The 22,759-nt window shown below is 39.6% G+C and overlaps 1 protein-coding gene across 1 annotated transcript; it reads right to left on the bottom strand.

Moving 5' to 3' along the window:
- Positions 19,593-21,471, bottom strand: LOC110435339. The gene is made up of 4 exons (XM_021460798.1): positions 21,183-21,471; positions 20,739-20,813; positions 20,213-20,260; positions 19,593-20,045 (listed from the first exon to the last, which is right to left on the bottom strand). Exons 1-4 carry the CDS (start codon positions 21,186-21,188, stop codon positions 19,788-19,790), a joined length of 387 nt encoding a protein of 128 aa, XP_021316473.1. The 5' UTR covers positions 21,189-21,471; the 3' UTR covers positions 19,593-19,787.

Below are 22,759 nucleotides of genomic sequence, written 5' to 3'. Positions count from 1 at the left end.
TGCTCCAAGTCTTGAGAACATTCCAACCGGTCCAAGATTTGCAGTAGAAGAAGGAATACCCGAGTTTGAGCTCAAGTCAAGCCTCATCAATTTGGTACAAGCTACACAATTCAGTGGAAATGCACATGAAGATGCCAGTGCACACTTGCAGTTTCTTAGAAATTGGAAGCACAATAAACATCAACGGAGTTGACAAAGACGTCATACTACTTCGCCTTTTTCCATTCTCACTAGAAGGGAAAGCGAGGAAGTGGTTCTACACTCATCAAGATAACATCAACAACTGGACGAACTTGTCAGATGCCTTTCTATCAAAGTTTTTCCCTATAGGCAAAACAACTGCCTTAAGAGGAAATATTGTCAGTTTCCAACAGCAGAAGACAGAAGCCATTTCAGAAGCATGGGAGCGTTTTCAAGGATACATATCAGATTGTCCTCACCATGGAATGGCTACATGGTTACTTATGCAGACCTTCTATCATGGATTAACCCATAAGACTCGTGAGTGCCTAGATGCATCTGCTAAAGGATCATTCTTGGAGCTTACAACTGGAAAAGCAGAGATACTTTTGGATAAGATAGCAGAAAATCAAAGCTGGTTCCAAGATAAAGCTCAACAATGTCATCAAACTGAAGAAATACCAGAAGAAGTAAATGCATTATCAACTAAGATGGAAAATTTGCTCCATTGGATTGACCAGAGGGCCAAGTTCAAAGAAGATCAAAGGGCCATTGAGACAGCATACAAATATCAACCAACTTCGAGTCAACCCAATAGCAAAGGTATGAATTCAGGTAATACTATCAAGCAACTTTCATTAAAAGAGATAATTGCTCAACAAACCAAAATTAATGACGAAGTTAAACAAAGGCTAGATACAAATGAATCGTCTCTAAAAGATATACACAATAAAATGGATTTTTTACTAACTGCCTTTGATGAGCAAAACACTCTTAATAAAAAGGTAGAGCTTAAATTAATAAAGATAGCTGCTGCACTGCCTGTTGCTACTAACCTTGAGCAGGTAAAGAATATAACTACTAGAGGAGGCAAAGCCACCAGAGATCCAACATACCCAAAAGAGAAACAAAGAACATCAGCACCAGTGCAACCAGCAGTGATAGAAGAAGAAAGCCCAGTTGAAGCAGAAGATCTGCTACAACTACCAAGAAATGGAGAAATGAGGAAAGATTTTTACGACACCAACTATTTGCCATTTCCTAGAAGAAACAGAGGACTGCAGTCGGATGAGCAGTTTGGTAAGTTTGTAGAGGTCATTCAGAAATTATATGTCAACATACCTCTGCTCGATGCCATACAGGTACCAACATATGCAAAGTACATCAGAGATATTCTTAACAAGAAGAGACCACTGCCCACCACTGAGGTTATCAAGCTGACAGAAGAATGTAGTGCGGCCATCCTCAACAAACCACCAAAGAAGAAGGAAGATCCAGGATGCCCCACTATTGATTGCTCGATTGGAAACCAACACTTCAACAATGCACTTTGTGATCTCGGAGCAAGTGTCAGTGTGATGCCAGCATCAGTCTACAAAAAGCTTGATCATGCAACCTTAGAACCAACATCAATGTGCCTACAACTAGCGGATCAATCAGTTCGACACCCGTTGGGCATCGCCGAGAACATTCCAGTCAAGATCAGAGATTTCCTGGTGCCAGTAGACTTCGTAGTACTGGACATGAGTCCTGACTCGAAAGTGTCCATCATCCTTGGAAGGCCATTTCTGAGCACTGCCAATGCCCACATTGATGTCGGGAAGGGAGAAATCAAGTTCAACATAAACGGTCAAGAAGAACACTTCACATTCAAACCCAGACCAGAGAAAGACTCTACAGTGAAGGAAGTTCATGAAGAACTACTGAAGACACCATCTCCGGAGGAAGGTAACTAAGAAGATTAAAAGATTTGGAGGTCCAGCTTGGGGGACCTAAAAATCCCAAACCCTCACCGGGAGGTAAATTGGTATTTACCCGCATTATTAAGTTTCTCATATTTAAATTCTTGCATTAGTCATACATTCATAGCATAATTATAATAATCAAAAAGCCCCATATAAATAATATTCGTGGTGTGTAACAACCCATATTTATTAATTATTTTGGAGGCACAAAAATATTTCCCATTATCATTAAGTTTCAATTCTCATAGATTTTCTTGCATTATATTTATTTATATTGATCTTCTAGAAGCATGACCCACACTCCTTGGGTCCCACATGTCATACACTTCACCTCACATACATCCCATCATATAATTTCATCCACCAATATGTTTCCACTCACTTCACACCTTTCCACCGTCCAACCACTACCAACACAATATTATTCTGTGTGAGATCAAAGCAAGGAAGCAAGTGGAGGAGGCACACCTAGGATGGACACCAGGGGTGGGCGCCCGCCCACCTACCTTGGGCGCCCGACCTGTCCCCTGCTCAGCTTATAAAAGGCCACCTCCAGCTTCCCTTCTCTTCACACAAACACTTCAGAAAACCACATAAATCTCAGTCTCCCGAGAAGGAGCTTTTGTAGTGAAGAGAAGAGAGTAGAGAGAAAGAGGAGAGTGGAAGGGAAGGTTGGAGTTCTTTTGAGAGAGTGATTATCACCTAGTAAGTAGTTGTCTAAGCGAAAGTAAAAGGTGTTTAGGGGGAGGCTCTACCAAAATAGAAACTTGTCTTGAACGATTAACCCCTGGACTACTGACACTCCGGACGGCTGACTACTAACATTTTATCTCACATTTTCCACCAGTTGTATTTTTGCCAACTTTTGTTTGCAGGATGTTAAAGAAGGTGAAGAATGCAGGGAAGGCTCTCAAGAACATTGGTACAAGGAGTTCAGCCCGACACTCCTCACAGCCATCAGAGATGAGCGTCGACCCGACACCCACACAAGCTCCATCATCTTCATCAGGCCAGCAAGTCAAGGTCCTTCTCAAGATAGGAGACCTTGGACTAAAGACCCAAAGAGAGAAGGAAGTCTATCAGCAACTGAAGAACAAAGATTTCATTCACACCCCTACTATCGATCCAATCCTACTACGAGAAACAGGTATGGACACTGAATTTGACTTAATTTTTCAAATGATGTGTTGGACAAATTTTTGGAATATAACCGAACTGGGTTCTCGTCTTCTCACCCTCGAATTTCTTTGCACCTTACAATACTATGCGGGGGGAATTGTTTTTCGGATGTTCAAACAAGAAATTATGTTATCCTGGAGAGAGCTGAGCGACCATCTTGGTTTCTCTTCAAGATGCATCCTGAACATTGACTCCGATTTACCCAATTTTGAGAGACACCAGTTTTGGAGAGAAATATCTAGAGATAATTTTTATAGTCAAGCCCGAACCAGTGACATGGAACACCCCACTCTTAGGATGTTTCACAAATGGCTTGGGTACAATCTTTTCTATCGTGATGATATTAGGAAAGTAAGAGTAGGAGATTTACAACTTTTATATGCTGCTATTAGTAAAGTACCCACTTCACCTGTTACACTATTAGTTTCATATTGGCTTAGTATACCTAGTCTTCAGGGACCAGTAGGATGTACTTCACTTATCACTCGTCTAGCCTCTAATCTTCACTTACTAGAAAATTCATCGTTAGACTTCATAGAAGAATTAAGAATTTATCATGGCTATGACACATTTAGACAAGCTCGGATGTTAAAGAAAGAGGGGAACATAATGTATATGCTGTATGATGATAAAGGCAAGATTCGGTTACCTAACCCGAACCTTGGCCTCTACTCTGTGCAAAACTTTTTGATTGAAATTGCAGCAACACCAGTAAACCAGAGAACTCCACAGCGAGTGGCATCTGAAAGGATAACCACTCACCAAGAACGCACTTGGTATGGAGCTGACCCTGGACCAGAAGAAGCAGCGCACCTGCATTATTGCGATTACAATCCACGAGTCCTTCGAGACCCATGGGCTCGTCATGCGCAACCACAAGAGCCAACAGAGGAGACATGGCCGGAGAGACAAGATCACCAGTGGACAAATCCGCCTTTTCACACGGGCAGGTACTCCACTGATCCATATGGAGCTTCAGGATCCAGACCTCCACCCCAAGTTGATGCAGGACGATACTCCGACGCCTCCTACGCCTTCATGAATGACTATTACCAAGAGGCCGGTGCTTTCTTCACTCGTACCGACAACACCCTCCTCGACATCCAGAACACGCAAGCAAAACATGGAAGACTCCTGGAAGAGCAACAAAAATGGAACCAGGACCATGCAGCTGCAGTAGAAGAGCTGAGACAAGATACAACAACAATGAACGACAACATCACAACCATGATGCGGTTCTGGAACATCGGGTAAGACCGACGTCAACATCCAGCTTGGGGGAGTTTCTCCCCAATTTATCAAGTAAGTTTCTATTTGCTCTTCTTATTTATTCTATTCTGTCTTAGTATTTAATTTATCTTAAAAGGAAAAAAACTTAGAAAACCAAATAAATATTTTCTTGCTTTAATTTACTGCACTTTATAAACATGAAAACAAAATAAAAAGAGTGTGTAGATAAGTGTGCTTTATTTACCTGCTAAGTTCAATCTCTAGAAAAAATAAAAAGACCAAAAATATGCATGATGGAAATGATGAACAGTTGCTCTATTTGCTTACTTACAAGTACCTAGCTTTTATATTAGAATTCTTCCAGGAATTGCTAAAACTAAAATTACTATCTTTGGGAAGCATAAAACTAAAGTCTAGGTAAAAGAAAGACATGATATAAAGTTGAGCTACTGTTTATCTTATCCCTACTACACTAAGTTCTGGAGATTTATTTTGAAAACTTACAAATCACATGATGAGTTCCTAGCATAACAAAACTACCTACCACAGCCATACTTGCTATAACATCTTTTACTATATTCACATTGAGTTTAATCGAGCTGTGTAGACCCTTAGGAGCTTTTCATGTGGTTAAATTAAGATATTCACTTGCACACATCTACCACAGCATTCATCACCAATCATTAAAATTGCTAAAAATATAATCACTCACTGTCCCGAATATTGTTATTCTCTCTCTAAAAAGATTTAATGCAGAAGAGGCATGGGTTATGCAAAAATATACGAGGAAATAAAAAGGGGCAAGTGCCCGGAACCTCGAAAAAGAAAGAAAAAGAGTGAGACGAGAGGTAAAAATGGACAAGTGTCCAGAGTAAAATTAGGGGTACAAAGATGCCCACTTGAGCGGAAAAAATGGACAAGTGTCCGACAGTAGAATTAGGGGTATCTACTACCCACCTTAAAAAAAAGAGAGAAGAAGAAAAAGATAGCCCATGTTCTCCCAAAGCAAAGATCAAAGAAGAGGAGAGATAGCAATATAAGGAGCAATGAGAACTAAATTTTATTATTATCACTTATGCATTTTCACCATCACTATCATTTACTCCATCACACATGCACATCTTGATTTAATTATATGCTGAGTTCCTTTGGATCCATGGCTCGATTAGACAACATATGTATGAGCTGTTTATCACTCCTATGAGCTCCACTTAAATATTCCATTAGCTATAGGTAAGTGATATTATGGTAAGGATCCACAAATACCACATATAGAGAGACTTGAGAGAATCATTGCTAGAACTCTGAGTTTTATTTTGAAAACTTATGAAAAAACTCTGGAACAAAGGTGAAATATAGACAGGAGGGATAGTGCTTGACTTAACTATTTTATCTTTTGATTACTTAAGATTTAAGTGTAGGTACTAAACTCCATAACACTTTACTCTAATCTGGAAGAATTTTTATGTAAAAGCATGTGTGCCTGTCAGGAAAGAAAACATCGAAGCAACTCCTGATCCGTCTGAGTTTAGCTGTTTGCTCAGGGACGAGCAAAGGGTAAGCTTGGGGGAGTTTGTTGACGGTCCTTAAGTACTAAAATTAATAATCAAATAAACATGAAAAAGGATCAATATGAAACAAACATCTAGAATTAGGGTTTTATCTGACAGAATTCCACGAGCTTTGGTGTTTATCTATTTCTGTAGGGAGTTATCAGAAAATATAGAGAGAAGGCCCACATGTCATGTTTACAACGAGATAATTACGTGTCGCGCCATTTTCCTCAATCTAGAAGGATCCAGAAGCCACGGGAACGAACAGGAAGCGAATCGGGCTCGGGAGCTGGGCGGCCGCCCACCCCCCTTGGGCGCCCGCCCTGGCCAAGAGGCCAATCAGGACTCTGCTTCGGGACAAGACTCCACCGACCTAAAGGATCAATCTAAACCATACAATCTATGTCGGTTTGATCCAATGGCTCACGTTCACTTGAGGGGACTATAAAACCAGACCCCCTGGCCCCTGGAGGAAGAGAGGAGAAATCATTATTCAGAGGTAGCCATCAAAGTTAGGGTTTAGATCTCTCTCCCACAGAGAATTAGAATTAGCTACTCCCTAATCCTTCAAGTTTAGAGGTTGATTAGATAGCAATTAGAGAAGTAGAGCACTACGCTCTGGATTCAGATCTTCGGTAATAAAGATTGGTATTATTCATATCTTTCTCTAATTCTATTGTTCTAATTGCATTATGTCTCTAATTATTATGCTTTTAGTTTGCTCTAGTTCTATATTTGATATAGTTCTAATTGATAATGAGTTTATGTATAAGTTTGCAAAGCGCTTAGCTCTTGACGCGAGGGAGTTAGGTGATAGATCACATGTGAGCGTGGTGCTTAGATGTTATTTATCTGCAAATGTATCCTATTGGCCGAGTCGTGTGGTAGTTCGCGATAGTGACAGCTTCATTGATTCTTATATAGTCCACCCTCCGTTGATAGGACAGGCAGAACCGGTATTGTGGAGTAAGTCATGCGATGTTCTGATTTACTTTATCAATGTTCCTTATACATGAATGAAGAGTCTTTTATGCTATATATGATCTTGTAGATAACTAGAGTAGATTATGACTTAGTAGTTAGTAGATAACTTAGAATCCATTCTCTAGCTAATCCGACATCACCTACATATATGAGGAGTAGTCTATTTTCTAATCGCTGTGCTCTTTATCCCATGAACTTATACTTTATTATCATTATCTTTATGGTTTACCCCCTGCTAAAGTATGTGACTGTGTGACGAGTTTCTTATTAGTAATCATGTTCTTGCAAGTTTATCTCTAGTCTATGCCTTGATAGATTTTGTCCCTTGATTTAATTCCATCTCCTTAGATCCCTAGAGCAAAATTATAAATAACGATACCTGAAATACTTATCCTGGTGAAATGCTACAATGAGGTGTTTTATCTGTGCGCTTGCGGATAGAATAGATTATTTTCTAAAGAGCCTTTACATTTATAAATACCTTTGTACACTCTGGCGCTATGCTAGGGATGACAACCTAGTATCTAAGTTGTGTTAGCTAGTGTCAACAGTGTGTATGCATTATATCCCTTGTTTGACTGGCCTGAAAGATTACTCAGAGCTGGCCAATCATTGATTGTTACAAATAGCAATACTCGCAGGTCAAAGTGCTCTTGTTTGTACTCATCCCACACGCGCACTCCTGGTTTGCTCCATAAAAGTTGAAGTTCCTCAACTAATGGCCTCAGGTATACATCTATGTCGTTGCCAGGTTGCTTTGGTCCTTGGATAAGCACCAGCATCATAATAAACTTCCGCTTCATGCATAGCCATGGAGGAAGGTTGTAGATACATAGAGTAACTGGCCAAGTGCTGTGACTACTGCTCTGCTCACCAAAAGGATTCATACCATCTGTACTTAAGGCGAACCGCAAGTTTCTAGCATCATCTGCAAAATCTGGGAATTCTCTGTCTATCGCTCTCTAGTGGAATCCATCGGCAGTGTGCCTCAGCATATTGTCTATCTTACGGTCTTCTTTATACCACCGCAACAACTTTGCATTGTCCTTGTTTCTGAACAGACATTTCAATCATGGTATTATAGGAGCATACCACATAACCTTGGCAAGAATTTTCTTCCTATGACGTTCTTCACCCTCAACATCGCCAGGATCATCTCGCCTAATCTTATACCGTGATGCCTTACATACTGGACATGCATCCAAATTCTCGTATTCCTCCCCACGGTAGAGGATGCAGTTATTAGGACATGTGTGTATCTTCTGGATTTCTAATCCCAAAGGGCAGACAACCTGTTTTTCTTCATACGTAGTGGTGGGCAATTCGTTGCCTTTCGGAAGCATCTTTTTTATGATCTACAATAACTGCCCAAATGCCTTGTCAGATGTACCATTCTTTGCCTTCCATTGTAGAAATTCTAGTGTGGTACCCAGCTTTTTTGGCCCCTCTTCAGCAGTGGGATATAGCAATTTCCTGTGGTCCTCTAGCATGCGCTCGAACTTGGCTTTCTCTTTATCACTTTCACATTCTCTTTGTGCATCACGGATGGCATCATCAAAAGCATAATCGCCACGATCATCTTCTGCCGCTACCTCTTCTTCATTATCTCCCCCCATTGCAACATCATTGAAGCCACCATACTGAGCAATAATGTTGGCGTGGTCCAATTCTTCTCATTATCTCCTCGAACATCATTGAAGCCACCATACCGATCGCATTATACATCCAATTACGTGTTACCATCTGGATTAAATATAACATATATATTATGAAAATCATGCACACATATAGTTTCTCATCTTATTGCACCACATGTCTAACACACATAGTTGATTAATCAAGCAAGCTTGGCTACAACAAATACAATCGCAACTAGCACTAAAAAATGAAAACTAAAATGCACTTAAGCAACATAATTAGTTCGCGTCCGATCCCAACTATAATAGATAGATCATTCGCTTGATCAACATCATTGAACTCCTTTCACCGGCTCACTGCCTCATCACCTTCACCCTCAACCACCTGTGCAAAAGATTTCTTGATGTGTTGAATGTATTCTTCCTCCTAGTACCAACCTGTACATCCGCCGGTACAGTCCCACTGAAATGAAAAGAGAGAATCAAAAGTTTAATTAATATCATTTTAAAAAATAAGCACATATATAAGCAAATGTCTGGAAAAAACTCACATTACGATCCGGACACTTGTAGAATATATGACCCGTGTTTACTCCCTCTTTCGACACTTTGTACTCCATCACAATCTTCTGCCCACACTTGCCACAATTAATGAGAGGGAGTTCCGGCCGGTATCGCTTTTGAACCCGTTGAGAGACCGAAGACCCGGTCACGGTTGCCATCCACTATCCATACTCAATTTTTAAACATTTACTACTAAACATGTATGATTAAAGAAGAACCTTATAGTATCCTTTATTTGTCTAGTTACTTCAACAAATCTTTTAAATTATAGAATGGACATTATGTAGTAATAAAAACTTATCAAGTGATATTAACAAACCAATTAATTTGAACTATCCTACTTTCTAAGATCATAAAAAGATACTATAATTCATTCTTGCAAACTACATTAATACTAGGTCAACCATGAAATATGATATATATATATATGGATACTAATTCAAGTGAATGATTCAAAATAACAAAGTAGATTTGAGCTAAAAATAATGGGAAAATCACAAGCCAAAAACAACATGACAAAGACAAGAAAGGATGCAGTTAGTCACCTCCAAGCATGAAGAGACGATGATGGAGTCGAAGAAGATCAACGATGGGTGTCGGAGATGAAAGACCAAGCAAGAACAACAAAATGGAAGCTCACAACAATGGTGCTCTCGGTTTCGAATGGGGAGAGGGGAGGAGGTAGCCGGCCTATAAACCGGACCTTTAGCACCGGTTCATAACACAAACCGGTGCTACAGGGTCACCCTTTAGCACTAGTTTGTGTTACAAACCGGTGCTAAAGGCTTTACCTCGGTCCATGGCACTGGCTAGTGTTAAAGGGGACCCTTTAGCACCGGTTGGTAACACGAACCGGTGCTAAAGGGTCCCTGCCCCGACAGCACCTGTCAGTAGCCGTTGGGCAGGACCCTTTAGCACCGGTTCATGTTACAAACCGGTGTTAAAGGGTCCTTTAACCCCGGGCCGCAAAAAGGCCGAGGTTTTTGGTGATTTTGGGCATCGACCAATGCCTCATTCTGTAGTAGTGCTTGTTGTAGCTTCTTTGCACGACTACGTGTAACTGGTCCATCGATGACTTGGGCTGGTATCGGTGTAGGTAAAACCTGAGTGGTTGTAGCTTGACTTGGAGCTTGCGGCATCTTGCTTGCTGGTATGGTCATATCACTAGTGCTTCTTAAGTTATTTTCAAGCATGCTTCCATCAACTTCCCAGGACAAATTGAAAGGAGAGGTATGTTCTTGACTATTTGTAAATTGCAACTACCTGACATTATATTGCTTATTATCTACCATGAGTCTCTGCAACCAAAATACTACCAAATGCTTAAGTCATGAACCATTTGTAGTAAACTATTAATACATATTTCAATTGATTAGAATACCCTTTGATGCCATTTGAATTAATATATTGTCTTATTACTTCTTTATTGCAATGATTGGCTCATAGTTGCTTCTTCTTGTTGTTCAGGAAGCATCAGAAAAGAAACTGACAGCAATAATGGAGTATGCAAAATTTTTGGAAGATATCACAAAAGAAATGATAATGGAAGTTCAGATATCTCGGAGATGAGTAAATGGCTTACGCGGTAGATATAGCTGGAGGGGATGAGGGAGCCGAGCGAGGCGAGGTGCTCATTCATGAGGAACTACTAATCGCGCTCCACAATGATGTGCATCATCCGGTGGCTCTTGACCTCCTAGGGCTTCTTGCGCCTCTCTTGTAGTGGCACAATGTGTGGAACCTTCCACTTCCTTCGCCTATCGGTCTTGGCCATGAGCGTAGACACCATCGCAAGAACCACCGTTGTTGTCGTAGCCCTCGAGCATAGGTTAGAAACGGCACAGGCGAAGGCCCACCACTTGCACCATCATGCTGCTCCTCCACCACCACCATGATGATCATACATTGGAGCAGAGCTAAGAGGGCATCTGCTGCACCACTATAGTCACTGCAGGTCTGTTGGTATAAATTAACTGCACTCCATTTAAATAGATTTAGGTAGGATTCTCCACAAGCGCATAGATATCATGCCAGTGTCACATTTTACCCGAAAGTTTTAAATATCGAATCCATAGGGAACAGTTGTGATGATGACATAGTATATAGACTTAACCCTACAATTAGGCTAGATCATATCAAGAAAAAGGAAATAACTAATGCACTCTGGTTCTGACTCTGGTAAACTTTGTATAATACCATCTTATCGGGCAAGTAACTCAAATAGGGGAGAATCAGAGTAACCCCCTATTAGGCACCTATAAGCCTATCAATCCTATCAACGGGAAGTGGACTACAGAGGAATCAACACAACTATAAAGTCACCTACGCGAACTACCACTGGCTAGCTGACCAGGGGACATTCACAAGTAAACCTAGCCTGGGCACCACGCCTACACTACGAAATACTACTTCAACCAAGTTACGATCAAGATCAAAGCACTCAATATAAGTTGTGAACCAAAGAACAAATAAGAACAAGATGCTTACTTAAACCAAAAGGGTAAGTACAAAAGTACCTCAGAACACACCTATGGGCAAGGGAACTGAATCCAGAAGAATACAGGCACGAAGAAGCACCGATAGGCCAGAACTCCTCTAGAATCTCTACTCCTCTACTTAATATCTCTAATCTCTAAACAAGACTAGATCTAGAAGAACTAGTCTCTCCTAATTGCTACATCTAGTTGAACTAGATATAGATGAGCTAGAACTAGATCAACTAGAGGGACCCTAACCCTAATTATGTAGAGAATATGAAGCGCCGAGGTGTAGAATGCCTCTTGAGGGGAGCCTTGGGCGTCATTATATAGGCCAAGGTGGAGTAGGGGGCAAGGAACCGCCACGTCAGCGATTCGCGTCTTCATCTTGTGTGCACTGTCGGATCAACCCGACTTAAAATCGACGAGGGATACTTTGCTTGGCTTCCAAGGATGCATGGGAGGAAGACTCCAGAAGGCGGTGGGCTTCAGGCAAAACAAGGCGTCGACTGGCCCCAGTGTGGAGCCGGTCGGGCCCACTTTTCCTCCTCCATGGCTCTCGATTCTTCGGGTGTCTTCTACACCCTTCCTGAGTCTTCTCGTGATATTTTCCGGTGCGGATGAATTTCATGGTAAATATGCACTAGAATCCCTCTTTTCAGCTCTCTGTAAAATAAACCCTAGAAAACATATAATATGCAAAACACATGGAAATTGTTAGTTTTAAACCCTATACTAGTGTGTATTCATGTTCTCCTTCGGGTTTAAAGTTCTAATAAAAGTTGACGTTATCGACCGTCAACAATTCCCCCAAGCTTACGTTTTGCCAGTCCCTTGGCAAACCACCCAAGCCTAATTAATAAACTTGGATCAGGAGTTGCTACAATACTTTTATTTCTTTTAAGTACACTTGCTTTTAAACATAAATTGTCCTCTGGTCTAACTTTCAAACTTACCCATTTTACCTTTAACCATAGAGCTTTACAGCTTTTGCATAAGTCTTGAGTAATCGAAAGATAGAACAATCAAGTCAAGCACTATGTCTCAAATTCTTCACAGTACCAATGGTCTGGAGTTTTGCAAGTTTTTGAAATAAAACTCAGAGCTTAATTGTATGACACCCTCAAGTCTCTTATTATGTAGTATTTATGGATCTCGCTGAGGCATTAATGAGGTTATGCCATCCTACAACTAAGGATATATATAGTGGAGCTTATAGGAGTGGCAATAACAAGGATGAGCATACTTGCAATTCATATATGTAAAGTCAAACAATGGATCCACAGAGAATCAAGGCATACAATCAAATCAAGATGTGCATGTGTATGGAATATGGTAGATAGGTGTATATATAGTATTTAGTGGCTAATCCTAATTCTACTTTTGCTATTGAAAATTAATCCCTCCTTAGAACTTTTTGCAGGAAAAGATGGGCTATCTTTATTCTTTCTTTCTTTCTTATTTTTCCTTTCTCTCTCTCTTTCTCTTTTATATATCTGGGAGGCGGGCATCTATGTACCCATTGTTTTAATTGTTGGGACACTTGTCCATCTTTTACTCCCTTTTTCTCTCTTTTTAAAATACTTTTGCATAGCCACATGCATCCTTTGAATATAAATAATCGGAGAGATAATGATAGAAACTTAGAGCGATTAAATGGGGGCTGTCCTATAGGATATATTTTTGGGTGTTTACTCCTAGTGTAGAAGAAAACATTTTTTCCTAAGGTGGATCTGGATGAAAATGGAAAATAATTACGCTTACTCCCAGAGTAGGAGCAATGCATATACGGGTGGAGTGCGTGAGTGATCTTAATTTAAAAGCATGACAAGACTCATAAGGTATACTCCAAAGGTTGACTAAACTCAATGTAAAGCAAACAGGATGAATGTGCAAAGGTTTTTCTAACTCTAAATGTATCATATATGGCTTTGGTAGGAATTTAAACTTTATCATACAAGAGCTCATCATGTAAGATTTTGGGTTTTTTGAAAATAAATCTCTAGAACTTAGTAATGCTAGGAATAAGATAAATAGCAGCTTAGACCGTCATGTATAATAGCAATCAATTACCTAGACTCAACTTAAACATATGCCTCCACAATTTTTAGGTTCATAGTAAATTCTTATATTAAAGTGGTCATGCCTAAAACTTAGGAGAATTTACGGTTGAAAACTAAGCTCTTGAAAGGAATTGCGGTAGAGCAACTATTCATCATCTCTAAGACAATTTTAATATTCTCTAAACTTTATTTAACTCTAAACTAGACTCACTATAGACACACTCTATGATCACACCTTCATATATGGATACGTATTTTGTTCAGTTTTTTTATTCATTTCTATTGGACTCAGAAGACTCTAAAGATATGGACCTTCATGTGCCCATATATTTTTGATATTTTTATATTTTCTTATGATACTATTGTGAACCTTCATGTACTCACATATTTTTAGTATTTTATGACTATATAAAATCGACTTGATAATCACCTAGGTATAGTTACCTTATAACTAGGGAATGCTCCTCCCCCAAGCTAGATGTTTGCAATGATTGGTGTTGATGATCTTCAGAGTGAGCTAACCGACAGCGCTTCAGGTGGGTGCCACTAGTAGACCCTCTCCTTGTCGTAATGTTGTTCCTGCATAATTACACTCCAAAAAGAAAACTAAAACTCGAGGCTCGAATTTAATAGTGCGTTAGCGGTCAGCCAATAAGTGATTGATTGTTCTTTGAGTTGATTTGAATTGACAGATTCTAGCAGGATTCCCTCTCTTTTTTTTGGATTTTTTAGTTTAATTATGTAATAATGAAATATGTGTACATGATGTATAGATATATATTATGCCACAATAGAGAATATTTATTCTTATGGGGCTTAGGCTTTTCATAAAGCAAGAATGTAAATACAGAAGGTATTATTATTATTATTATTATTATTATTATTATTATTATTATTATTATTATTATTATTATTATTATTATTATTATTATTATTATTATTATTATTATTATTATTATTATTATTATTATTATTAATCTTTATGTCACCATAGTAAATATTCCTACAGCTAATTGTAAGTTTATTCCTATGGAGCTTTTAATATTTTATGATGCAGTAAATGAAGCAATAAAGATTTATTTTATTTTATTTTTATTATATTTATGTAGATGAAAATACTAGAGTGAAATTATTAATGTAGACAGGAATACTAATTAAATAGATAACTACCATATTACCTTATGGCAATGATGTAAAATTTAAATTTTATCGATAGGTCTTCTTCTTCCACTCTTATGTATCTCTCCATCTTGAGAGATGCATGTCTTGTTAGTTGCATACCTCTAGTGATTATGATGTCACCTTTGTTCTTTGATTTGGCCACCACGTTGAAGGAGTGTTTTAATAGTAGCTGGCAGCATGTTGCTTAGTGTGCATGCTCACAAAAACTTTTACTTGTAGAATTAATAAACTTTGCTTGATGTGTTGTCCTGTTTGCAAAACTAAGGTAGAGATCAAGTGCATGGGCTCTGCTGGTGGAAAAATACCAACAGAACCAAATCTATTTTTTATTTATTTTTCTTCATCCTTAGGCACATTAAACAAGATAAAGTTGTGTTACATGATTTATTTATTTATGAGTGCTAAAATCAAAAGATTAAGCATTTAATGTTGCATTTAAGTTCACATGACACTTGATAACTGGAGGACGACGGACATTGACAGAAGGCACACGCACACATTAAGTATTTTCTTTTTTTTATCTATCCATGTTCAACACGCCGCTGGTCTCCATGTCCATAAAATTCTTCTTTTTCTGACCTGGTTCAGCATCAAGTATGAAAGACACGCTTTTTTGTTTTGTGTATGCATATGCTAGTACGTCCAATGCTACTGTCATAAATTTTTAATTCATGTATTTTTGTGTATATATTAATTAGATGTTTGCAATTAGTAGCTTGGTGTTCTTGCTGCGTATTAAAGTGACGCCCTAATTTTTTATTTCCATGGCCAAATTAATTGGTACAAGTAGGATGTTACAATCAGTCACATTGCTATTTAATTTGTCTATGTTTCAAATCCGTAGCTCGTTCTTATTTATCTTCATGTGTGTTTGTCAGGTTTTTGAATTGATTTCACACCATGGCAGTAGTTGGATGCGGCTAGATTGGGCATCTGCAGAATGGCAACAAGGATTATCAGAGTATCTTGATAGCACCTTTGCAGGCAGCTCAAAAGGAGGAACGGCACCATGTCCATGTTCAGCATGTCGTTCCATGTCATTTAGAAAGCAGTCGGATGTCCAGAAGCATCTGCTTCGGAAAGGTTTTGATGAAAGCTTCATCCGAGAGTAGGAAAGTATACGTGAAGGTTCAGATATTGATATGGATGATGGTGTTGATGATAGGGCTGCTACCCAGGACTTGATACATTCATTGATCAGGGGTACTATCCGTGGAGAAATCGATGATGAACAGCCAAATGAGATGGCAACGAAGTTCTTTAAATTGCTACAAGAGGCTAGGAAGGAGTTGTTTCCGGGATGCACGGAAGCTACAAAGGTGTCTTTCATTGTCCAAATGTTTCAGATGAAGTGCATGTTTGGTTGTAGTAATGCTTGCATGGAGTATATGCTTGAGCTATTCTTGCTTGTTCTTCCTAAAGGGCACTGCCTCCCAGATAGTATGGAGAGGATAAAAAAGGTTGTTAGAGACCTTGGTCTAAATTATGAAAAGATAGATGCATGCTACAATGATTGTGTGTTACTCAGAGGGAAAGAATATGAGGGCCTAGATAATTGCCCTAAATGTGGTGAGACAAGGTGGAAGGAGTGTAAAAAGGGACAGAATGGTGGCAGTGGTTGTGGCTCAGAGAGGCGTGTTCCACGTAAAATCCTATGGTACTTCCCGCTGATTTCACGACTCCAAAGGATATATATGTCAGAGACTAGAGCATCATATATGCGGTGGCATAAGGAAGAATTGGTGGATGATGGAAAAATGCGACACCCTGCGAACTCCAAAGCATGGAAGCATGTGGATGCAACCTATGAATGGTTTGCTCAGGATCCTCGTAATGTCAAGCTTGGTCTAGCATCTGATGGATTCAATCCATTTGGTATGTTGAATGTGTCATACAGTTGTTGGCCTGTGATTTTAATTCCTTACAATGTACCTCCATGGCTGTGTCTGAAACTGTCGCACTGGATGCTGTCTATGATGATACCAGGAGCGAGATCGCCTGGTGTTAACATTGATGTATACTTGCAGCCTCTAATTGATGAGCTCAAAGTTCTTTGCGAAGAGGGTGTCAAAACTTGGGATGCAAAGGAGAGGAAGAATTTTGATTTGCATGCAATTCTCTTATGGACAATTAATGACTTTCCAGCATATGCAATGCTTTCTGGATGGAGTACGAAGGGCAAGTTTGCATGTCCATACTGCCATACAGAAACAGATTACTTGTGGTTAAAGCATGGGAAGAAGCATTGCTACATGGGGCATCGTCGTTTTTTGCCTGTTGACCATAAGTGGCATAGAAACAAGGTCAGTTTCAATAACAAGACGGAAGTTAGGAAGGCTCCAGAGCCACTGACTGGGGAATAGGTGTTGCAACACTATGAAAGTTTTGATCAAGTCAAATTTGGTCCTTAATCCAAAAAAAAGGAAGCAGCGTGACGAAGAAAAGAGATGGCACAACTGGAGGAAGAAGAGTATTTTCTTCCAGCTTCCCTATTGGAAAATTTTGCTTATTAGGCACAACTTGGACATGATGCATATTGAGAAAAATATATGTGAGAGCATATTGGGTACTTTACTGGACGTAGAAGGTAAAAGTAAGGACAACGTGGAAGCTCGGCTTGACATGCAGCATCTCGGGATAAGGATGGATCAGCATCCAGTGTGTGAGAAAGGTAAGTTCACCTTACCACCTGCTCTGTACAAATTAGGCAAAGATGACAAGAAAATTTTATGCAAATTTCTACATGAAGTCAAGTTGCCTGATGGGTATGCGTCCAATATCCGAAGATGTGTGGATGAAAATCGGTTTCTGCTGTCTGGTTTGAAAACTCATGATTATCATATTATATTCCAGAAACTTTTACCATTAGTACTACGCAATATTCTACCGGAAGAAGTTGTCCCATTGATTGATTTGAGTAGGTTCTTCAGTTCGCTTTGTTCAAAGGAGCAGGATGAAAAGGAGCTCGCTAACATGAGTGCTTCGATTAGGGAGACTATATGTCGGCTTGAGATGATATTCCCACCTACTTTTTTTTGACATCATGGAACATTTGCCGGTTCATCTAGCTGAAGAGGCTGCACTTGGTGGTCCTGTATGCTATAGATGGATGTATCCTGTGGAGAGGTATCTACGTACGGTAAAAGGTTATGTGAGGAACAAAGCACATCCTGAAGGCTCAATTGCGGAGGGATATATCACAGAAGAGTGCATGACATTTGGTTCTGAGTTTTTCAAAGATATGCCAACTCGTCCAGATCGTCATGAAAGCACCACAGTGCTTGAACCAGTAGCTGGGTTGAGTGTTTTTACTGACCTTGACTACAGCAGGAAAGGATATAGTTTCGAGAAAGTGAGTGACTGTGAGATGCTGAGAATAAGGCACTACATATTGACAAATACTGATGAGTGCGCTACATTACCTGAGTGAGTTAAATTTATTCTTTCAGCATGCTGATTTTTTTAAATAATATGTGTTGCTGATTGCTTGCATTTTGTTTGGTTTACCCACTGTAGTTTACATAAGGTTGTACTCAAGAAATATAATCCGCATAATGTTGACAGAAGACACAAGCAGCATTTTGTTGGTTGGTTCGAGGACAAAGTGAGTCACTATAATATGTTTTTTTCATAATATTATGCATGTAATGAAAGCATGTTACTAATTTTTTTTAAATGGAATTATAGACCAAACAAGAATATGAGCGAGGAAATGCAACTGAGCTGTTGTACAACCTTTCTCAAGGACCGGATGATATTGCTCGTGTATTCAATAGATGTTTCATCAATGGATTCCTATTTCGGACGGTGTCGGCAGAGAGCAGCTTGATTACACAAAACAGTGGTGTCCTTGTCAAGGGTGATGAAAGTACGGGTAATATGGACTGGTATGGAGTTATTAAGAAAATTATCTCGGTACAATTTCCAGGTGGAAAGGAAGTCATGATGTTTCACTGTGATTGGTTCGATGTACCCCCTCCAACAAAGAACAAAGGTAGAGGGTACAACAAGGATCAATACGGAATTATAGATAATTATACTACGCGTCTTAGATATTCAGATGATCCGTACATTATGGCGACACAAGCAGAGCAAGTGTTTTATGTGAAGCACGCAAAGAAATCAAATTGGTGTAGCATTGTTCGAATCAAACCAAGAAACCTTTTCTCGATGCCGAAATCAGCTAGTGATGAAGAGGAGGCAGAAATTGATGTTGACTCATTGCTTGTTGGGGTCGAGGCCATGACTGTTAGAAGCGACCAGGTGGAGTTGATGAATTGGCGACGAACAGACATGGAAGGAGAAGCAATTGAGACTTCTATTATTCAGAGAGCAATTGCACAATCTGTAGCAGAACCAAATGATTATTACTTCAGTGATGACGGTGAAGATGATGTCGACGAATATATTTACGATGGAGTTGTTGCACCTGCCGTTGCCACAGATGACGAAGCCGATGACGATTTTTTGTTTAACTATTCACACAATGCTTATGTTAAAACGTGTGTCGTGCTGATTATTGTTAGTTGCCTATTTATATTGAGGGTTAACTGAGTTTTCACTATTCAGTTGCATGCTAGATGCTCACTGCGTGATCCTTGGGTGCAATTTGATGCACTCACAGTTTGAGCGAATCACCCATGGAAAGAAGCAACAGCAAAACATACTAACACTGACATATACATATACTTAGTTGATCCGGACAGAACATGTGCATACAGGTTCCATTAGTCGATTCAAAGTACCAAACACATAGATATACTTAGTGGTTCTAGAAACATGCATACAAGCACTAACATATACACAGTACCAGACATCACCACATTGATACTACACTAACACTTAGTGCTGCCAAACTCACACACAACTACTTGCTCTTCTTGTGCTTATTTTGTTCAGGCTTCACCACGCCATACTTGACGTCGACGAAGAGTGTCTCGAAGACCTCATCCAGATCAGTACACATCTTCTTGGCTTGGCTCATGACTTGTTCTCATGCATCAGCCTTAACTCCATCAAACAGCTCTCTAATCTTCTGGAATGAAGCCACCTTCTTGTTGTGCGCAAGTGAATCCAGCACACCATACTTGATGTTGATAAAGAGCGTGTCGAAGGCTTGATCAACTCCAGTAGAGGTCTTATCTACTCGGCGCAACATCTTTTTTGTTGCTGTCTTGTTTGCTTTCTCAGTCAGGAATCCAACCCTGTCCACAAGTTCATCCTCTTCTTCCAGGTCACTGTCATAGGGAACCTGAAGAACAAATAAATATTAGGGAACAATAAATATTAGGTGCTAGTATTCAACTATTAAGGACCACTTTATTTCACTCTGTACATTCCACATAAAAAAGGTAATGAATTCTGTTCAACTTATAAGAGTCCACAATTTCAGAGTTGCAGAGTTTTACAAATACCAACCCAGTCCACAAGTTCATCCTCGTCTTCCAGGTCACTGTCATAGGGAACCTGCAGTACAAATAAATATTAGAGAGCCTGCAGTATATGGTTCTGTCATTTAGGATGGAGAAGAAATTACATGGTCCAATTACATTGATGGCTGTAAAATCATTATTATGTGTGCTTCATGATTCAATCATGCATTGATATTAGACCCTTCGAGACAGCAAAATAGAGTTATTAAAATCATGATTCAATCATGCAAGTGCATCAATGCTACTTGTTTCTATTTTCATGGTACCATAAACCACAGGTTTTTTAGGTGCAATCAGTACTCTATTAGTACCTTAGTATATATACATACTTGAACTCAACGACAAATCCTATATATAATATTCAGGAAAGAACAAATCAATTTCAATCACACTTCACTAAATTAAAATGGATGCTATGAAAACAACACACTAATAGCCATAGAAGGCAAACTATGAAATTATTCTTGCATTAAGACCCATAAACCACTAGGAAGGGTAAAGGAAGTTGTTACCTTTTCCTTGCCCTTGTTGCATGAGCTAGGGTTCATCAAAGCCGGGGTTGGGGTGGATGACTGCCCTTTGATCTTCTACACCACGATTGGGTTTGCAGATCATTAGGAAATAATGCTAATTTGACAAGTCATTATTCAAAACTCAATAAGTTAATTGCAACACCAAATTTTTCATTTAAAATAAAAATTACAAGGTTGCAATTGAACAATAGGACAGCTACCCTGGCATCACATCTATATTAATTTTCCATTTATGAATATTCTAAGCTATTGGACTGCACATTAGTAAACATAGGTACAATATATTTTAATCTGAGACAGTTCAACTTGTTGTCTGGTAATTAAGACATAAAAATTAGAAATCTGAAAAGAAACAAATATACTCGTGTAAACCCTAAAGAGTTCATGTATACCCTAGGTGAAAAGCGGAAATGCTCTTCTTACTTGCATCTTGCCCTTATTGTCCGGGGTTCGGCTCGACGACTCCACTTTGACGCGCCTTGGTGGGGTAGCGGGAACCTCCGATGAGAGGTCATCGCTGCTGTCACTGTGGATCGAGATGACCTCGGGCGCAAAGGCAAACTACCCAAACGCGTTGCGAGGTTGGCTCCGTGCGTGGAGCCCTCGCTTGCCGCCTGCCATCGCTCCGGCACCTCCCTCCGCTACACTCCGCCGTCACGGATGGGGGTCACTCCTTCGCCGCCGTGGAACACTCCGCCGCCGCCTTGGGAGTCAATCCGCCGTCACGGGTGGGGCATGGGAATCGGTGTGATGAAGCAGGAGTGGGTCACGGTAGGGGGATTCCGAGTGATGAAGTAGGGGAAATCACATGGGCCGGCCCATTATACGCAGCATAGAGGTTTCCACGCCATTCCTTCTGCGCCAATTTTTAGTACCACATTGCCTACTCAACAGTGCATAACACAGCTTATAAGCTCTATGCTGCGTGCTCCATCGAACTCGCTAAGTACCTCTGCGCTGTGACCATGCTTCACCTTTGTTGGGCCTGTTCTGGCCAGGCCGGCTATGCTTGGCTCCCTTGTTCGGGTTGAGACTCGCATGGCCCCTAGCCTGGCCAGTCCTGCGCTAATTTTTTTTTTAAAAATTTGGCTTGTTTCAAAAATTAGCTTTTTTCAACATATATTTCTCAAAATTTAGCTCTTTTCAACATATATTTTTCAAAATTTAGCTTCTTTCAATATGTAGTCATGTCCTAATCATTGCCGTACCTAACAATTTGAGGCCCTACTGCAAAAATAAAGGATCGTACATATAAGATATAGTCTTTTGACATTTTATCTTTAAACATAACTTGCACGTTATTTGAGATTTGGACTTTGTTATCGTTGTCAATAATCACTCTAATTGTATGAAAACTTATACAACAAAAGTGGTAAAATTGGAGTTATATTTACGAGTGCATTGTAATGTCAAAACTTTAGCCATATATATGATATACTATGAGAGAAATTAGTCATTAATGTCACCTTAAATACCATAGTCATTAATGTCATCTTAATTACAATACCTAAGTTGTATTAATGGAATTAAGTATGTATATGTACTTAAGTAATATTTGGGGCCCTATTTTTTTGGGGGCCTTTTGACATTGCTCCACTTGCACTGCCTTTTGGGGGCCTTTTGACATTGCCCCATGTATATGTACTTAAGTGTCACGTTGTGTGTCACATGTCATGACCAACAACTTTATTATACATCATCTATAGCGGGTTTCTTGTCTCATGTCACTAATTGCCATGTTGTATGACACCGAGACTGAACTCGTCATGTCCAACTAGTCTAGGTTCGTCCTACAGGTGATGTCATTGCATACTACCTAGCTTCCTAGTTCTTACATGGGCGATATATATCCTGAGTGTCCCATGTGATGTCCTAATCACTTAATATATATACTCACCAAGTGTCATGTTGTGTGTGAACTGAATCATGTTCATCTTATTTATATAAATTATTCATTTATTACAATTTTATTTAGTTAATAGGTACGTGATCCATTATTG

Source organism: Sorghum bicolor, chromosome 5 (assembly GCF_000003195.3).
Source record: "Sorghum bicolor cultivar BTx623 chromosome 5, Sorghum_bicolor_NCBIv3, whole genome shotgun sequence".
In the NCBI taxonomy this organism is placed as follows: domain Eukaryota; kingdom Viridiplantae; phylum Streptophyta; class Magnoliopsida; order Poales; family Poaceae; genus Sorghum; species Sorghum bicolor.
Note: the sequence above shows the minus strand (reverse complement) of the source record. Positions and strands in the feature narration are given on the sequence as shown.

Excerpts from the sequence above, each read along its gene's own strand:
- LOC110435339 (XM_021460798.1), bottom strand. Across the intron at positions 20,261-20,738 it reads GCAACAAGGGCAAGGAAAAG|GTTCCCTATGACAGTGACCT; the intron begins GTAACAACTTCC and ends TTTGTACTGCAG. Across the intron at positions 20,046-20,212 it reads AGGATGAACTTGTGGACTGG|GTTCCCTATGACAGTGACCT; the intron begins GTTGGTATTTGT and ends TTTGTTCTTCAG.